Source organism: Cyrtonyx montezumae, unplaced genomic scaffold (assembly GCF_038088225.1).
Source record: "Cyrtonyx montezumae isolate F1298 unplaced genomic scaffold, pur_monq_1.0 scaffold_3, whole genome shotgun sequence".
NCBI classification, from domain to species: Eukaryota; Metazoa; Chordata; class Aves; order Galliformes; family Odontophoridae; genus Cyrtonyx; species Cyrtonyx montezumae.
Window position 1 is genome coordinate 109,946,691 of NW_027072034.1, and position 19,418 is coordinate 109,966,108.

General features: G+C 37.8%; 1 protein-coding gene across 1 annotated transcript in view; it reads left to right on the forward strand.

The window, feature by feature from the left end:
- Window positions 1–19,201, forward strand: part of UBN2 (ubinuclein 2) — a 46,035-nt gene extending 26,834 nt beyond the window's left edge. The window contains exons 8-17 of the mRNA XM_065742809.1: window positions 567–696; window positions 2,019–2,137; window positions 2,751–2,864; window positions 4,270–4,413; window positions 9,356–9,406; window positions 10,672–10,714; window positions 11,249–12,787; window positions 16,672–16,918; window positions 17,642–17,731; window positions 18,799–19,201. Coding sequence (XP_065598881.1) covers window positions 567–696; window positions 2,019–2,137; window positions 2,751–2,864; window positions 4,270–4,413; window positions 9,356–9,406; window positions 10,672–10,714; window positions 11,249–12,787; window positions 16,672–16,918; window positions 17,642–17,731; window positions 18,799–18,848 — 2,527 coding nt within the window. The 3' untranslated portion in view covers window positions 18,849–19,201. The remainder of the gene's footprint in view (window positions 1–566; window positions 697–2,018; window positions 2,138–2,750; window positions 2,865–4,269; window positions 4,414–9,355; window positions 9,407–10,671; window positions 10,715–11,248; window positions 12,788–16,671; window positions 16,919–17,641; window positions 17,732–18,798) is intronic.
- The last annotated feature ends 217 nt before the right edge of the window (window positions 19,202–19,418 follow it).

Consider the following 19,418-nt stretch of genomic DNA (forward strand, 5'->3'; position numbering starts at 1 on the left):
AATACAATTCTTGTCATGACTATCTGTCTGTCTTTCTCCTATGTGAAGTGTTTTGTAGTGCACTGTGTCGTTAACTTCATGTGTGAAATTCAACCAATTTGCCATTATTTCTTGCTGTCTCACATCTTCATAAATCAAAACACCTTTAGCTTTCATGAGGAAAAATGCTGACTCTTCTTATTCCGTAATCCCTCAGCTAAGCATTTAACATGCAGAGTTCTATGTCTTTAGTGATATTAAGAAATAAAAAGTAATCTCTATAAGACCAGCAACCAAAATATTACCAATATTGATGTGAAACAGCAGGAGTAAATAAAATTTGGATAGCAGCATTCAGCGTTGCTGGGGAAGTATGCATCTGAAAGTCTTTTTTTGAATGGTTTATTACCATTAAGACTTTTTATCTAAAAAGTTAGCATAACAGATCTGAAAATATGTCCCAGGCTGCTATTTTAAGTATGCATAGCTAAAATGTTATGCATACAAAGCTCCCTTAGGTTTTTGTTCAGTTGTCATCTTCATCTTGGAGTGCCTCACTGGTTGGCTGTCTCTTGTTTGTTTGTCAGTATTGAGCTACAGTTACAGGAGATAAATCCTGCCATCCGCAATGGAGTGTACTCTCATCTTGAGGCTTTTGTGCCATGCAATAAGGACACACTGATAAAGCGCCTGAAGAAGTTACACCTCAATGTCCAGGTAACGGGGGGGAGAGTAGCTCCAGTGTGACTCAATATGTGATAGTAAGGATAGAATGCAGAAGAGTAGAGCAACAGCAATTGTCTCGAGTGAAGCAAAAGATTCCATATCAATTGCTAGATCAGCATAATGTTTTAAGCTTTTCAGACTTCATTTTGAGAATGAAATGCTTTGGTGTTGAAAGCTGGATAGTTCTACAGAGTAGATAAAAAGTAAGGGAAATAGAGAGCCATAATTACCATGGTTATGACAGGCTGAAAATTACTATTGCATTCATTTTTGTGCCAGGAAAAAAAAGCCAAAAAAGGGTATATGGATTATAGTTGACCAGCCTGTATTATTTGTGCATGTATGCTGCTTTTAAGTTATACAAGCACTTTGCTTCCTTTGCAGCTTTCTTAAAAAGTATGTGTTTCTCTTGAATTAAAAAAGGGTTTCTGTGATCTGAAGTGTCCTGACCCAATTCTTCAGATGAGAGTCAGGACTCAAATCTTGCAGAGGATCTGAGGGTGTGAGTGCAGAGAGCTTGGAACCTGCTGAGTAGGAAATCAGTTTCAATAGCTATTTCTATATATTAAGCATTAATAGCATGTAGTATTCTATTTCTTCTCAGAAAACAGTTAGGGCTGATAACACAAAGTCACATCATAGAATTGTAGGATGGTTTGAGTTGGAAGATCATCTTTTTCCAACTAAGGTGTGGTTCCAAGATTTGGAAGAGAATTTAAAATGTAAGGAAGTATGTAGTGTCATTTCAATTTAATTTTTGGAGTTCTTGGTATCTAGAGACTTATTTTAGAATCCTTGTCTTTGAGGTACATTAAAAAAATGTACTTCTAGTGATAATCTAATACACAGGAAATCAAATATATAGAGTTTGATTATTACCAAAGATATTTTTATACTACAGAGTGTTTGGAGACTTCATTCATCATATATTTATTGAAAAATATAAAAATATTCATCAGTTAAATCGTTTTGCTTTTTCCCTGAGGTTTTCTTCCATATTTTGATTAGGAAGGATTATTAAATGAGATCATTATAATGTTTTGGGATGTTTCATGACTTGTTTCCTTGTGACTATCTTTCATCATTTCTGGTCTCAAGACTACATTAATTGTATGAGAAATTTCAAGTGCATGTATTAATATTTCCAGTACTAACTATTGCCTGCAGCAGTACTTTCTACGTGATGCTTGAATCCTGTTCCGTGCAACAGTATAGCCTAGTGGGAGTCAGGGAGAAATAATTTCAGAGAAATTATCTACAGTTATTTTTATATTGCAGCTAATAGGACTAATTTGGTGTTCCTTTTTTCACAGGATGACCGCTTGAGAGAACCACTGCAGAAGTTGAAACTAGCTGTCAGTAATGTCATGCCTGAACAGTTATGCAAATATCAAGAGGATTGTCAGGCCCGTAATCTAGCTAAGAATGCCAAGTAGGTATTTCTGGGATCTGCGTGCTCACATTTTAGAGTTCACCTGGAAACATGTCTTCATGTCCTTCATTCTCTGAGCTTAGCAAAATATTGAGCTCTAGTTGAGTTGTACAAAGAATATGATATTGTTTCAGTGACTTCAGAAAGACATTCTATTGACTGAATGAAATTGATGGTGAGAGAAAGAAATTGTAAACTGAGAGAGAGAGAGGCTAGACGTACGCAACATGCTGGACTAATGAAGAAGAAATAGGAGCATATGCTCAGATTCATGATGCTTCTGTCCTTTTATATTGCAGTTGTTTCCCTCATAGTTTAGTGCTTTAGACTCAGAGAAGCATTAGCAGATTGATCAGCATCTTTGCATTTCTGAGGAGAAAGCACTACATTAAACATCCTTGGCGACATCCATACAGTCTGTCTTCTTCACTTGTCTTTGAGGATTGTGAGGCAATGAGGAAGGGCAGACAAACTTTACCCTTTCAGGGAGGCTATAACTAGAGTGTAAAGACAGGTCTTTTTTTCTTTTTTAACTTAATACCTAAAACAATACTTCTCCAATGAAATATTTTATGTTGTACATCTATAAAGAAAACAATTATTTTAAATGTAGGTTGCAAACAGAAGATGAGCGAGAGAAAAATGGATCAGAGGAAGATGATGATGAGAAACCTGGAAAGAGGGTTGTGGGGCCCAGGAAGAAGTTTCATTGGGATGACACAGTGAGGTGAGAAACTAAATTTTCCACCGAGATTTTTCCCTGTTTTCATGTAAAAGTCTTGGCAGAGTGTGTTGTTACACACTCTGTATTGTTTAATAAATGTTATCAGAAGTACATCTTCTTAGAAATTTCGGGGAATGTTAGGAGGCCAAATAAGCAAGCTAAAATGCTATACTGTAGACATGCTTTTCTTCAACTTGAAAGGCAAGATCATCCCATGCCCAACTCATTTTTTGCTGCTTGCTCATGTACTTCATCCAAATAGAGGAGTGTTTTTCTGGACACAGAACCATGGGCTTTTTGAAGCAAAGAACAGAGCTGTAAGTGGAGTTGCACCTGCTTCACACTGTTCTGGGGATGTCACAAAAAGCTGTCACTGAGTGGGCAGGAAAACTTGGGCCACAATAGAATAGAGAACCAAAATGGGGTGTGCTGGTTTGGCAAGCATCCTAGTCCTTGGGAAAGCCAGCATCCAGAATGCATGAATCTAAACCCATCCTGTTAGGTTAAAACACAAATTCTGTTGTCCCTCCAGAACACTACACTCTCATCTGAAACGCTGAATTCTCCATTCTGTTTCCCAGAGTAGCTTTTACTGAAAAATTAGATTATTTGAAGAATGATAGACTTTAAAGCAGACAGATCCCTCTTATTTTGTATTTGCAAGTTCTAAATTGATTTTTTTAACAGGTATAAATATTATTAAAAGGGGCTATTGAACTTTTTATCCATGATACATTATGACAGTGAGGAAGTTAGTTTCTTGGAATACATTATGCATACTGTACAATTTTACAGATACATTGTATATTATTCATGCTGCTTTACATGTATAAATATAACTCTAGCTGATCTGGTGTTGTGGTTTAACCAGGATACCTGAAGGAATATGTGCTTGAAGATGAGTATTTTAATCTTCTATTTCATGAAGCTCAGAAGAGTTGATGTTACTTAGCTGTGTCTACTTCTATATCTTTAAAGACAACATTAATGTCAGAAAGTGTTCGGTTGAAATAATAATTCGGCATAGAATGGATTTTGCATACTTTCAGACATTATGTATCTTAAGTGAGATTGCAATCATTGTGAGCAAACTGATAAGTTTTTTTCAGTTATGAGATAACAATGAAGATGTAAAACTAATTACGAAGTGATGATAAAAGAAATGAGCTATATGGTCTGCTGAAAACAGGAGAACAGCGACAGATCATACCATTTGTAGTAGCAGCTTGTGTGATGGTCAGTTTTTTTAAACTGAAGTTAGTTCTTTCTATGGAAAAAAAATTACTTGCCAATGAACAACAGCTATACAGTATCAGTGCTTCCATCTCTGTCTATTTCTGCTGAGTTTTTGAAAAAATTGGTTTCTTTCAATACTTCAATACTTCCATTGTATTATTCTGCTCTGCAGATCTTTGTTGTGTAATCTTGTCAAGATCAAGCTAGGATGCTATGAGCTAGAGCCAAACAGAAGTCAGTCTGCTGAAGATTACCTCAAAACCTTTATGGAAACAGAAGTGAAACCACTTTGGCCTAAAGGCTGGATGCAGGCAAGGTAAGATTTTTATATCTATTCTTTTTGATGTTGTTTCATGAACCTTATGAACCTTATTTGTTGTGATGAATTTAACTCAAATGGATATTTTTAAAACTTCAAAATTTTCAGTCAGTGGAACAGGAATATTTTAAAAGGATGAAAGTTTCTTTAGAAATGAAGTTTCTGTTGTTTCTCTCAGGCATGCAGAGAAAAAATAGAAACTTCATTTCTAAATCTTCTAAATCCTCATTTTCCTCTTGGAGATCTCTTTACTTTTGTCATCTGTGGAGACTGTATTTGCTTAAGTTTGTAGGCCCTGATGCCCCCTTTTTGGGGGGGAAATGTTGAGAGAGAAAAGAGTAACTGTTTGGGGAGCTTTACCCATGATGTAAAATTATAGAAAAAAGCAGTGTTGCCTATATGTTTTAAGCAGTTTGATTAAAGTGGTGTTACATAAACTTCTTAAGTTGGAATTTCAACATCAGATTTTTAGAAGACACTTAAGTTATTGTGCTGTTATTTCTTGTATGTGATTGGAATGCTTTGTCATGATGCAATTGAAAATATACCTATTTATTGATCCCTACTGACTTGAGGGAACAACTACGCTAAGGGATAAAAATTAAATGAGAGCAATAGCAGTTACTGTGGAACACAAATTCAACAGAGTTCTCAAGCATTTTGAAGTGGGAGAAGCAAATACACCTAAGTTCTTTCCTTTAGAATCCCTCACTGCAGAGGACAGCCTTACCTCAAATTGTGACCTAGTTTTAAAAGCTACGTAATAGAACAATCCTAACAGATTTACTGAGGAGTACTTTAGTTGCAAATCAGTCAAACCAGCTAAAAATCAGTTTTCAGTTGTGAAAACTACTTGGGTGTTTCATAGATTTTTCATTGTAGAAAGTGAGGGTGCAGTAAGCTGCTTGTTAAGTACGGCTGAAAGGAACAAATGAAATTTTACATTCTTTGGAATACAGGTGTTTTATTACTGCTCACGCGTTTAGCTTTGTATGCTAAATTTGCTGGTAAATATACTGGTGAGAAGTCATCTGTTTTGGAGATTTTATTGAAGTAGTTGAGATGTGAAATCTTGGTTTAGATCAAGACAAGATACAGAGAGGTCACTGGTGGTGGTAGTGAAGTTGTCAGATGATAGTATGAGGTCATCCCAGAATACAGTGACGCATGTCAGAACTGTTTATTTGAAAGCCATAAATGGCTCTGTCCTATCCATGGGATAAGTGTGCTGTAAAGTTTCATCAGGTTTTAAACCAACTGTGAAAGTGGTTTCAGTAATAAAACAAATAAGCTACCACCCCTTCTATACAAACAAAAACAACAGAAAACACAGTTGCCTTAACATGCCTTTCTGCTGACCAGCAAGAGTTCATTTACCAACTGTGCTGTTTGAATGCTGTAATTATTGTGTTTACATACTGTTTTTCCTGTATTCGCAGTGAGAGATTGCTTTGAACCCTGGAAGAACTTGACCCAAGCATATTTTAAGTTTTACCTTTAAGTCATTGATTTTTATATCTAAATGTAATTTGCATATTATCTTTGTGATTCTGATTGATGTCCAAAGGAGATACTACTTCTTGTTTTCAGTCATTGTATGTATGTTCCCTACTTTGATTATAATGATAAAATCTTAATTCTCAAAAACTACTTTCTATTATTTGAAATTTTTATCTTGCTGCTTAAATGCCACAGACGGTGACTGAACTGCATTGGCCTCAAAGCACAAATGTCACCTATCTTGTTAAAATGTATTAAGCTCAATGGTTAGAATTGGAACAGATCATATCATTGCTTTCAGTACTTCCATCAGAAAGTTGGATGTTGTCATTTGACAGTGAAAGCAAAATGGCTGCTTTTATTCTAGTGGCTCTGGAAAAAAAAAGCCAAACAAGGATGTGTGTGGTGTGTCCAGTGCGTATGCAAAGGTGCAGTGGCTTCTGATAAGCTTTAAATAAGTGTGTGTATAATGTGTGTTGTTGTCCTTATGTGTACACATATATCCATACAGCATGGCTTTTACCTTTTAAAATCCAAAGTGTCTTCATGAAATGGCTGAGGTTAGAAGGGACTTCTGGTGCTCATTTGCCAGCTCTCCTGCTCAGATTGTACTGACTAGAGCCCAGGATCACGTTCAGATGACCCTTACACTTCAAACTGCGCTGTGTTCATTTGTTGTTGTGTGTTGCAACTATGGCATTGCTTCGTCACACTGTTTTTCTATGTGTTCAACTTCCATATTCTGCCCAGTTAGACTTTTTTTTACTGATATTGATTAAAGAAATTATTTTTATCCTTAAGGACTTTAGAGCCTTTTCACATAATGTTGATGTAGTCTACCTAGACTTCAGCAAAGCTTTTGACACTGTCTCCCACAGTATTTTCCTGGAGAAGCTGACAGCTCCTGGCTTGGTTGAGGTACCCTCTTTACTGGATAAAGTACTGGCTGGATGGCCAGGCCCAGAGTGTGGTGGTGAATGGTGTTAAATTCAGCTGGTGCCTGGTCACGTGTGATGTTCCCATGGGGTCGGTACTAAGGCCTGTCCTGTTTTGTCTTTATTGATGATCTGGATGAGGGGATTGAACTGGGTAGCTGGGCTGAGGTCAGTGGGATGAAGTTAAGCAAAACCAAGTGCTGGGTCTTGCACTTTGGCTGCAACAACCCCAGGCAATGCTGCAGGCTTGGGACAGTGGCTGGAAGACTGTGTGGTGGAAACACACACGAGGGTATCGATCAGTGCTTGTCTGAACGTGACCAGCAGTGTGCCCAGGTGGCCAAGGCAGCCAATGGGTTGTATCAGAAATAGTGTAGCCAGCAGGAGCTGGGAAGTGATCATCCCTCTGTACTCAGCCCTGGTAAAGCCACACCTTGAGTACTGTGTTCAGTTCTGGGCCCCTCACTGCAAGAAAGACATGGAGGCCCTAGACATGTTCAGAGAAAGATGACAAAGCTGGTGAGGGGTCTGGAGCACAAGTCTGATGGGGAGTGGCTGAGGGAACAGGGTTTGTTCAGACACGAGAAGAGGAGGCTCAGGGGAGACCTTATCACTCTCTACAGCTACCTGAAGGGAGGTTGTGGCGAAGTGGGGATCAGCCTCTTCCATGTAACTAGCAATAGGACTAAAAGAAGTGGTCTCAAGTTGCACCAGGGGAGGTTATGTTGGATATTAGGAAAAACTTCTTCTCTGAAGTGTGGTCAGGCACTGGAACAGGCTGCCCAGGTGGGTGGTGGAGTCACTGACCCTGCAGGTGTTCATGAAACATTTAGATGTTGTACTCTGAGGGACATAATTTAGTGGGATATGTTGATGATAGGTGGACAGTAGGACTTGGATGGTCTTGGAGGTCTTTTCAACTTTGGTGATTCCATGATGGTATAACTGATTCCTTCATAAATGGGCTGTGTGCTGATTCAGTGTCCTATTAAAAATACCTGTAACATAAATACATGCATGCTTAAAGGAAACAAAAAGAACAGGAAATCTTTCTTGGAATTCCTGGAGTTTTGTCTTGCAAGGGATGGTCTTGCAAGTAGATTTGCAGCACTCTTATTTCTCACAGGTCAAACAGCATACTTGAAATCATGTCAGAGATGCAGTGTTGTACTGGCCTCTCTCATCAGTTGTTATAGCTAAGTATAAGTATCTAATGGGCAAGTTTTCCAAGCATGTTCTTGTTGCCTTTCTTTATCCTGGATCTTTGACTTCTGTTCCAGTGGCAGTTAAACTTTGTCTTGAATCTTTAAGGATGATGCTACAAATTACTAGTGTCTCACATGCCCCAAAATGAAAAAGGTGAAGCAGCAGTCAAGGCAGCAGGCAGGAAGCATAAGAGGAAATACTCCGGAGAAACTGGATGTATCAGTGAAACATTGAACTTGTAATGAGGAATGTTACTTTTATTTCCTGATGTTCTTCACCTGTAGTGTTATGCAAATTTGGAGGCTGGCATGGTAAATGAAATGTGAAAACTGAATCTGAAAAATGAGCCATTGGAACTGTACAATGGCAAGAAGGCATTGACTTCCCCGATTTGCATGAGATTTGTGGATACTTGGATTGTTCATAACTCCTGCAGCTCTACAGGGTGTTTTCAGTGGTGAAAAGCTCTTGTTTAGACATCTGTTTGCATTGTTAGTGATAATGTGATGGCATTAGGTAGGAAAACTGTCTACTTTAGTTCCTCTACCTGAAAGCAGGTAGAAGAATTGAAAGGTAAAAGATGAAGAATGAGTTTTCAGTAACTGTTTACAGCTGCATTTAAGTAGTATGCAAGTATAGGTACAGGTGAGGAATTGTCCTCACTTCCCAGAGCAGTTGTCAATCACATGAGAATAAAACCACATATGATGTTGAGATTATCACAACTCTAGCCTTTCATGAAGCTGTATCACTGTCTCTGTGGTAATATGAGAGTAAGTGCAGTGTAGCTGAAGTCACAGGAATGGTACACAATAGCCAGTACAAAATATTGAAGACTAGATAGAAGATTGTCTTGTGTTTTGACTTCTTTCTATATTGAAACAAAACCAAAAACCAAAAACAGCAAATACAAAACTTAAACCTGTGATGTGTGTGAACATGCAATGAGAAGAATTTAAACCTTAATTTGATATTTGAAATAGTCTGCTAGCCTTTGAGGACAGAGGAGTCAAAACTTTTCTTCCTTCCTGATGGAGGGAGGAGGTAGTGCCCCATTATGTACACTTCTGCTTGGACACTGACTTTGTAAGTCATAACCACTTTTTTATTTAGCATTCTTTATGGCTGCCTGCAACTGAATTTTGATAGCAGGGGAGATAAAATCTACTAACAAGCTGCTTTGGAAACAGATAATAAAGGATTTATCTGAAAATTCAAATGTGCTTGAGTGTTAGCTGGTCATATTCTGACTGTCTCTATGGAATCATCTTTCATTTCTTTTCTCACTACTCTTGCAGGATGCTTTTTAAAGAAAGCCGGAGTGTTCACAATCATCTCACTTCTGCTCCGTGAGTATTGACAGCTCATTGGCAGCTTCAGTACATAATATCTCTTTGTGCAGCTCTTTTTGGGGAGAGAAGGAAGATATTTTGGGATTTGTTTTGAAGACATTTATAATGTTCATAAATGTTTGATTGCTTTATTTAGACTTATGCCTAAAATACAGTATCATTAGAATATTATAACTTGGTTTTGAAGTGGCAGAATAACTTATGTGGGTATTTGTGGGCTAGCACCTTTTCCTTAAATTATTCCGAAGCAATCTGCACAACAAAATTTAGATAGCATAGCATATTGAATCCAGTACTTCCTGCTTTTCTCCTCATAAATCTTTGTAAACACAGTAGATTTTTTATCTTAGTGAAAATTTACTTTCAGTATTTACAGACAATGCTATGAGTTGTCCTCATTCAGTAAGAGCTAAAATAACCAATTATGGCTTTGAATACCACCCAAACTGTAACTCTTGTGATAGATTAACATTGTATATTTTCTATATAATGGCAAAACTGAGTCAGAGCCCACCTACAAGTAATGCTTAGAGTAATAAGAGCTGTGAAGTGTTAATCTGTTAATCCCTTTGAGGAAATAGAAATTAGACTCACCATGAAATGTTGATGCAGGCAAGTGATAGTCCTCAGTACTGTCTTTGCGTGTGGAGCTGCCACTGGTGTCACTGGTTCATTTGCACTGCAAAAAAAAAAAAAAGACAAAACTGAGAGCTCGTTAAATGGCTTGCTGCAACAATGAAAATATATCTTAACTATTTCACAGTAGACAAGCAATTAAACACTTGGAGGAGAAAAAACTGGTTTTGAAGTTTGAAGTATAAATAGGAAGTGTAAAGTGTAGTCCTTCTTTGGTGGGGAGAAAAAGAAACACAGCAAAATAAAGTGTAATTATATAACTCTTGACCTTTAGAGGTGATTATCATTTAGATAGAAGTTTGTTTTATCAGTGCTTTAAGATTGTGAAGGGCTGAAATGCCCTGAATTGAAAAATTACAAAACAGATCTCTTAAGTTGATATACATCAGGCTATATCAGTAATCCAGTGAATTTTGCATTTAACTTGCATATGAAGATGACAACAGTAGTTTAAAGGTATGCTTGTTCTTTCCAAGTATGTTTTTAGAAATTTTCTATTTCAAGAATGCTTTATTAAAAAAGCTGGAGCCCAGTGGTCATCCTCTTAGTTTACTGAAATATAATCAGCGTGGTACTAAAACTGTTTGCCTTTCTGTCTTCTGACACGTTCATCTCCTCTGCTTTAGGGCAAAGAAGAAAGTGATTCTGGCACCTAAACCCAAAGTGAAGGTAAATACCTATTTACTTATCTGACTTCTGTTTGACCATTTGATATGAGCAGTTTTCTGCCTCTGATCCAGAAAAAATCTGTCAAAAGGGTTCCATTGGAAAATCTTAATTTAAGGAAATGCTATTAGAGCTTATTGGCTGGTAATCACATGGATTTTAAACCATGTAATACAAGAGATTATCTGTATAGCTTTGTTATGCTAAGCTGTATGGCTTTTTGAAAATTGATTATGAAGAAAGTAATAGTTCTATTAAAGTTCTAGCAATTTCAAACTTAGCGATCAAATTTGCTATCCTGTTCTTTGCAGTGTAGGTAGTTCTTAACCTTATGGAGCACCAGTGTGAGGTTTTTAAAATACATATTGATGTCCGAGTGTAGATTTAATACTTATTGTCGATATCTAGATATGGAAACTTCAGTAGTAAATTTTAGGTTCCTCTGAACTTATAGAATAATAGTATTTAACTAAAGACTTTGAAATCTACTCTAGAAAGGCTATTAAACTTTTCATTTTCTTATGTTTTCATTCTCAGGACTGTAGTCCAAAGAAAGAACAGAAAACCTGTATATCTTCTGTTAATTCAAGTTGTGCTACTACACTGAGTACCAGTGCACCTGTCTGTGCCCCATCCAGCTCTAGCTGCACGCCAGCTCCAGAGACTATCTGCTTGGATGACTCACTGGATGAAGACCTCTCTTTCCACCCACCTTCACTGGACTCTATTTCTGATGCTCTTGCAGTTATCAATAATGGTGCCAAGGGATCTCCTCTTGGGTCTGCTATAGAGACACCAACATCCAGACCTCGCCCTGGGCTGAGGGAAGAGAAACTGGCAAGCATTATGAGCAAGTTGCCTCTGGCAACCTCAAAGAAAGTAGAGCCCACACAAACACCCCATTCATCAAGTCTTATTGCTGGTCACACAGGGCCAGTACCAAAGAAACCCCAGGACTTAGTTCACACTGGTATCTCTTCAGGCCTTATTGCTGGATCTTCAATTCAAAATCCTAAGGTTTCCTTAGAGCCTTTGCCAGCCAAGCTACTTCAGCAAGGACTACAGAGGTCAAGCCAGATCCAAGCTGCTGCTGCTGCTGCTTCACAGACTCATGTTTCTTCCTCTAAGACCCAAGCAGCTATTTCTACCACCTCTCAAAGACCCAAGGATGCTAATATCTTGGTATCATCTTCTGAGACTCAGGGTGGTTCTTCAACATCACAGATGACAAAGGTGCACCAGCATTCAGCTGTACAGCAGAAATATGTATCTCCTTTACAAGCAACTATTAGTAAATCACAGACCAATCCAGTGGTGAAGTTGAGCAGTAATCCCAAACTGTCTTGTTCATCACCAGTCATCAAAGCTCAAGAGAAGTCTGTAGTGTATCGCCTGCCTTTGTCCAATCCCTCATCTGGAAGTGGCTCTCAAGTATCTCACCCACTGGTTTCTCGGACAACATCCAGCACCTCTACCTCTAGTAACTATTTAGCCAAGGCTATGGTGTCACAGGTTTCTTCCCAGGGTTTCAAGCCTCCCTTCTCCATGGCTGCCTCTCCTAAACCTGCTGCCTCTCCCAAGCCCACTGCATCAAAGCCCTCTGTGACACCTAAGCCCAATGCATCACCTAAGTTTTCATCTAAGTCCACCTCATCCCCCAGGCCTGCAGCAACACCTAGTTCTTCCAGTTCAAGTGCACTAGTTTCCCAGAGTAGTCACTCCAGCAGCACTCCCCTTCATAAACAGACCAGTGGTGTAAATATCAGCAGGCAGTCTCCCACAATGAATTTGCTGCCCTCTAATCGCACCTCAGGCCTTCAGCCTGCAAAGAACCCTCAGGCTTCTTCAAAATTGCCCAACTCTTCTCCTTCTGGAACTGTTGGTAAAAATAATTTGGGTGGAGTTGGAATGAATGTACCTGCCAGCAGAGGCAGTAACCTTAACTCAAGTGGAGCTAGTAGGACTAGTCTGTCTGGGGGAGCAGGAAGTGGAACACAGGGTGCTACTAAACAATTGTCAACTCCACACAGACCATCTTCTGCCTCAGGGTCTCCAGTTGTAGCAGCCAGTGTGCAGGTATGCATCTGAGTTTACATTTAAGTCTGACACTAATGTTTATCACACTTTGTACACATTCTTCCTTACAATACCTTGTTTTAAAAACAAATAGTAAACTTAATGCTGACCCTTCGCTAAGCGTAGCATGGATGAAACACTTCCACAACACTGTATTTGCAACTGCTGTAAAATCCCAAGATGGGGTAGAAGGAATCCTCATAGTAAAAAGCCAGTTGGCCTGCAGTATGAAAGAAATTTTTCTTTTCTTTAAGGAGAGCCTTATAAAAGGTGAGCTTTGTGTGGCTGTGTTTGCAGGGTACACAGTATTGTCTTGCATCATTGAATTTCTGTGTTGTTGCCTATTTATTTGTGAAGACAGTGCTTATATGAAAATTGCCATAGGCAAGATTCATGATTAGTTTACAGAGCTGGAGTTCAGTTGTTTGTGGTTAGAGTTTAATGCAAGGTGTGTATTTAACAATGTTAGAACTTTTTTTAAAGAATTTAAAGAATTTGTGCTTACATTTTACTTTGTAGGATCTAATTAAACTGAATTAGGTTAATCTGTATATAGAGATAATAGAGAAGACGTGAGAGCTTGTGCATAAGTTCTACACTGGAGATAAAAAAAAGTCATATCATACAAATGTTTTGAAAATACTGTTCTTTTAAAACCTGTGCAAACCTAATATTTGACCAGAAGACAATCTACTTTCCCAAGTTATGAGTTCTTTCTACTAAGAATGATTTAATTACTGAGGTGATTTGAGGTATTCCTCTTTTTATATTGCTCTCTCTATTGTGAAGTCTATGCTAACTAAGTGAAATTAAGAACGATGGTACCATTGTGAGTTAGAGTCCTGGTCTTCAACAAGCTAGAAAAATGATGTTATTTTTCTGAATGATGTACATAGCTATTGCATGGTAACACTATATACCCAGGTTTTCATAATGCTTTATAAACATTTTTAGCCTGTTAACGTAGCTGAAAAACAAGAAAATTACTTTCATGTGATTACTGCTGTGGTCTTTCACCCTACTATACCTTGAATCTATTAGCACAGGGTGTTTGACAGATTCTGATACAGTCTCCTTATTTTTGGTTACTTTGAATGGAGGGGGAAAAAAAAAAACAGAAAACCCAGCAATCCGTGCCCTGTGTAAGGGACACAGAGATACCATGAACAGTCTAGAGAAGAGCTAAACTAAATGTGCAGTTTGTGTGCTCTAGAACACCTGGACACATCAAGGCTGCAGTGAACGGACTGGGGATGATTTTTTCATGCAATCCACAATATCCAGTGGATTCAGTTGTTGTGATTTGGAAGAAATTGTGAAATGGTTGTGGTAGTTCTTCAAGTTGATGGACATAGGAAATGAGTAGTATCATGAGAATTATGAGCTCGGTTCTGGCAAATCTTGTGCAGTTACAGGCAAATCATTATTTTATAGAGACACTGATCACTTGAGTAATGAAATGCATCTTGGCAGGCAGTGATGTTGAAGAGAGACTGCTGGGATTGTGGTGGGTAATCAGTTAACATGAGCACATACTGTAATACAACGAAATAAAGTGTTTTGGCATATAGAAGGAGGAAATCAGAGGAACTGAGTTACAATACAGCATTACAGAGTTAATAACTGTAACTTTGCATGTGTGCTGTTTTTTTCTTGATACTTCAGAACATTCTTTGGTATCATAAAACAGTCTAGGAGAGCTTTCAGAGGAGGGTAAAACATTCAGTAAAACTTCCTACAGTGCAGGCTAAGGCTCAGTCAGTGTAGTATATTGAAGAGAAGATGGTAATCAGATAACCTCCCAATCCAAGTACAGTGAAGGGGAAAAGATTTGTGATAATAGGAATTCTTTAGCCTTAAAGATCTAGTGGCTTGCTGAGTACTCTGTACCCTTATTACCCTTCTTAATGCATTGCATGAGATGGAAAATCAATTTTTCTTTCTATTGAATGTTTAGGAATTTAATTCCTGCATAAATGAGACACTAGTAATCTGTTGGACAAGAATGGTACATAAGTTGATTTTTAGAGTATCCTGGTCAACTTGCTCAGAAGATAAAACTAATGTAACTTCATGTGATGATCAGAAAGGTGTTTGTAACTAGGAAGAGTTCTGATAAGCGCTTCCCTCCTTTCCCATTTGATTGGTACAGTTATTAACTTAGATATAAACTTATACCTGCAGTAGCTCCTCAAAACTTTAACATAGTCTATTAGGTTGTATTTTGAGAACATGAAACCAAAATTATGTAAAATTGATCAGATATCTTATTTCCTTAAGCTCTACTTATTATTGGTATGCTTGAGCTCTTAGGGGTTTTTTTGTTTTTGGTTTTTGGTTTTTTTCAGAATATTGACAATATGAATTTATGTGACCAAGGTGAACCTTTTGTGAGGTGCTAACGTAGTTGAGATGGTACTTAAACTGCAGTTCCTTTATGGCATTTTCTGAGAGTGCTTTCACAATTTCTTTTTGAGAAAGTAAACAGGTTCTTGACAAAGTACACTAAAAAGCTTCTTTCTGCTTTGAGGTCTTTTACGAAGGCAGAACTGCAAGAGATTGCTGCATGGCTTTTATTTTGTTGCACAGTGAAGATTACATAGTAAACAGTTGCCTTTTTTTGTACATGGGCTTATTGTGAAAATAGCATGTCTTATGTGAGCGAGCATGTATGTTCTTAGAATGTTTTAATCCAGATTTCTACACCTGTGAAATGAAGTATGTCTTAGCAGCTGTCACTCCCAAGATGGCCAATGGAAACATTTCTTAGGAGAGTCTGCTTTGTGGTTTGCTTGTGCTCACAGATATATAATTTTAAAGTGTTGTCCTAAGCAGCGCTAACCTTTCTTTAGCAGCTTTCATATAAGCATCGTAATACCCAAACTGGTAATAGAAAATGTTTATCTTTTAGGAGTTTTCATCACCTTGCTATTTCTATGAGTTGGCATTACAAAATTCAGGGAGATTTCATTTTCACTGTGGGCTCTAGTATTCATTAAAATCAGTCGAAGTTTTGTGTTCACTTAAAGCTTGTGCATTCAGACAAGTCTTAAGCCTTGTTCAGACTCTGAATCTTGATAGCTCAAACATCAAAATTCATAAGTTTGAGTCTAATACACAATGCTTCTTTCTGTACTTACTGTTTTGTAATAGCTAACTTGAGAACTGAACATTACCCTATGAAATTATTTTAAGTTTAGTGAATGAAAGATTGTAAAATAGGAACAAATCAAACAGATTCTAATTTCAGAGGAATTAATGTTATTTGGGAACAGTTGTATCTGAAATATTCTGGCTAATCCTGCATTTTCATTTTTAAACTTAGGTGAATTTAACTTGTGACATATGTAGAATGGGGAGAGTTTTTGTTTCTTGCCTTTTGCTCTGAAATATGCACTTGTGTGTTTGTGTATAAACACTGATATGTATATACATGTATGTATAAGTCTGCATCCTGGAAACCTGACTTCTCTGGAAGTGTGATGGTTCTTAATTATGGATTTGCGTTTTCAGAAATTCTTACTTCTAAGCAGTCTCTTTAGAAATAACAGTGCTGACTATAAGACCCATATTTGGAAAGGGGAGTAATGTACTTCCAAAGAACTTCAGACGTGTGTGATAGTTTAAAGGAAATTCTCTGCAAAGCTGGCAAGGTGAACAGGAGTGAGCCATACTTTCATGTGTGAATCCAATATATGTTGGTGCTTGTTCAGTAGGTGAACAGTGAGAACTGGCCCTATGTGGCTAAGGGGATATTTATTAATATTAAGTTTGTTAACTTTATGTCCTTTTTAACCAAGGCATACTTAACAGTAAACAGTTATCTCCCTAGAGGGCATAACTCAAAGCTTTTAAATGTTGAAGTTCTACTTTTCTTTGTACAGTCAACAGCAGGAGCATCATTACTGGCTAATGCCTCACCTCTGACTCTCATGGCATCACCCCTGTCTGTAACCAGTCAGAACGTGACATCTGCACCATTAACTCCTTTTGGGATGCTGGGTGGCCTTGTTCCTGTGACCGTGCCCTTCCAGTTTCCCTTGGAGCTGCTTGGCTTTGGGACGGATACAGCTGGAGTGACAACCACCTCGGGATCTACCTCAGCGGCTTTCCACCACAGCCTAACTCAGAGTGAGTGGAATTCCTTATCGCAGTGCTGTACGGAAAGAGGTATCCAGAAATTAAGAAGGGAAGTGGTATAGTTCGGAGATAATGAGTACAAGAGAGTTAATGTGATTTCTTCTGTGGTAAAACTTTTATGTAATTATCCAAATATTATGAATCGCCTCTGATAGGCGATTAAACTTCACTGTTATAGTACAGTTGGCTTTGATCATGCATTTTTTTAGTTAACTTCTCATGTCTTTAGAAATAATATCTTAATATCCTCTTAATTTCACAATACAAAGATGAGACCTGAAATAGCGATTCGTTAAAGTATCTTTAGCTTAGCAATGGCTTAGACCCTCTGGTGCCAAACCATTTTCTTATGAGAAAGCATTGAACCAATATGGGATTTATTGTTTCTGATTGTTTAAAAGAAATTCTTTAAGCTTTTAATTTGTATCAGCTTTGGCCTTTCTGCCAAAGGAAGTAGCATAAAAAATTGCATCCCAATAGTGAGGCATGAGCCTTCCGATTTTGATTAACCAGGTCTGAACAGGTTTGTTTTCTTGGCTTTCAGAATCCTAGCATGTATTTATTTTTGTTGTTGAGACGTCTTCAGAAATCTATGCAAATTAGCATGCTGCTACAGCTTTAATTTTAAAAATAAAACCACCTGTTTCACAAAGGAAAACTTGGTCCTTCAAATCTATTTTTCATCTTTATTTTTTTCCTTGTTTTTCTTCTCAGACTTACTGAAGGGTTTACAGCCAGGTGCTCAGCACGCAGCAACATTGTCTCACTCACCTCTGCCTGCTCACTTGCAGCAAGCTTACACAGGTAAAGATAATACTTCTCTTATAACTTTAAGTTATAAAAAGTAGTATTTCTGCTCTAGATTGAAATGAAATGTACTTTGTATTTAAAATTGGTTTAGAGAGGACAGGAAAAAAGGAATGAGCTTTGGTAGCAGCAGGTAGTGCACTTTCTGTTTTAGAAATGGAGCAGGTCTTTTTTTATTTATGTTCAGTGTCAGGAACAAAAAAAAGCTCAAAAAATCTCAATATTTATTACAGCAGATGTATAAACTGACGCCTCCAAATTCCAACAGTGGAAAAAAGGATTACTATTTACTGGATGCCATCATGATTACTTATAGGCTGTATAGTGTACACTGGGAGGGGATTGTTTTTTCCACTACTTTTTAATTTCTCCTTTGGAGGATAAACTGATCTTCAAGCTTAGAAGCTTCTTGATGTTTCTTGCAGTTCTGTGTGCATGTGTAAACAGTGTGATATATTCTTAATGGAACACTTACCTTTCCTTCAAATTTTAATACTGATGATGAAGTTACATGTTTTGAAAGGAGTAGCATGAAGTAGAATGTCTTTTATGCTTGTCGAGCATAGTGCTGAAAGGTCTCAGAGTAAGTGGTGCAGTTCAGAGTGCACTCCTTTCTTTGCTACTATTAAGGATTTTTTTAGCCAGGAAGGGGAATGTGAAAGGTACCAGCGTCTCTGTGGATTCATTGTCCTGTTTTTTGGGGTATTTGGCTCTAAAAACTGGGCAGTGTTGTCAGGCCTCTGAAAATAAACCAATCACCTGTGTGAACAAGGACCTAGAATGCTTACAAAGTAAAGTTTTATTTTTTGTCTGTTTTTTTTTGTTGTGGTATTCAAAGCTGCAACTTATCTTTAGTGAGGTGGTTTCTTTAGGTATAAATCTTGATGTTTTGGGTTTCAACAGGGCTATTAAAAAAAAACCTATAGAAAATATGCAAAGTCCTATATGCTATAAGGAATGCACTTTTTGATGATGTTAAAGATGAATATTCCAAATGTTTTTTCTGTTATAAATTTTGTTCATGCTATTATTCTTCCACTTTTTTTTCTGTCTCTAAACTACAGATGGAGGCCAAAGTAAAGGGGACACTAAGTTACAGCGGAAAAACCAGTGACTTCTGGACAAGCAAGGGAGCTGAAGCAGTTCTGGTTGGCTGACAGAATCTGCCCAGTTGGGGAAGTGCTTATTGTCACAGGGCTGCTGTTTCTGTCGATGTTTACATATTCTGATCCCAAGCACTGTGGTGAGAGGAAGAAGATAAAGAAAACAATACTTGATCAAAGAGAGAAGGAAAAGGGGGACTGGTCCTCCTGGTCATGCAGACTGGTCGTAGTTTGATCTCGCCTAAAGAAACAAACTTTTTTTCATTGTTCTGATTGGCTCATAAAAGAAATTGATTGTCAAACCCACAGCAGCACAAACTTTTTTTTCCTGGGTAATCTTCAATAAAGAGTTGAAATAATGAGAGGAGCTAGAATAGGTTTCTCCATCTATTGCGTGAGGTGTAAACATCTAATCTGTTAGTTCCTGAAGTGTCCGGTATAAGATTGTGTAGGTCATGAGTGTACCATATGGTTGTGGGCCAAAGGTTGTGTAGAGTAGAGGTGGTTCTGGGATAGATATTTTGCATTGTATTTAAAAACTTACAGAAATGCAGGTTCTGATGTGGGCATCCTTCTGGCTT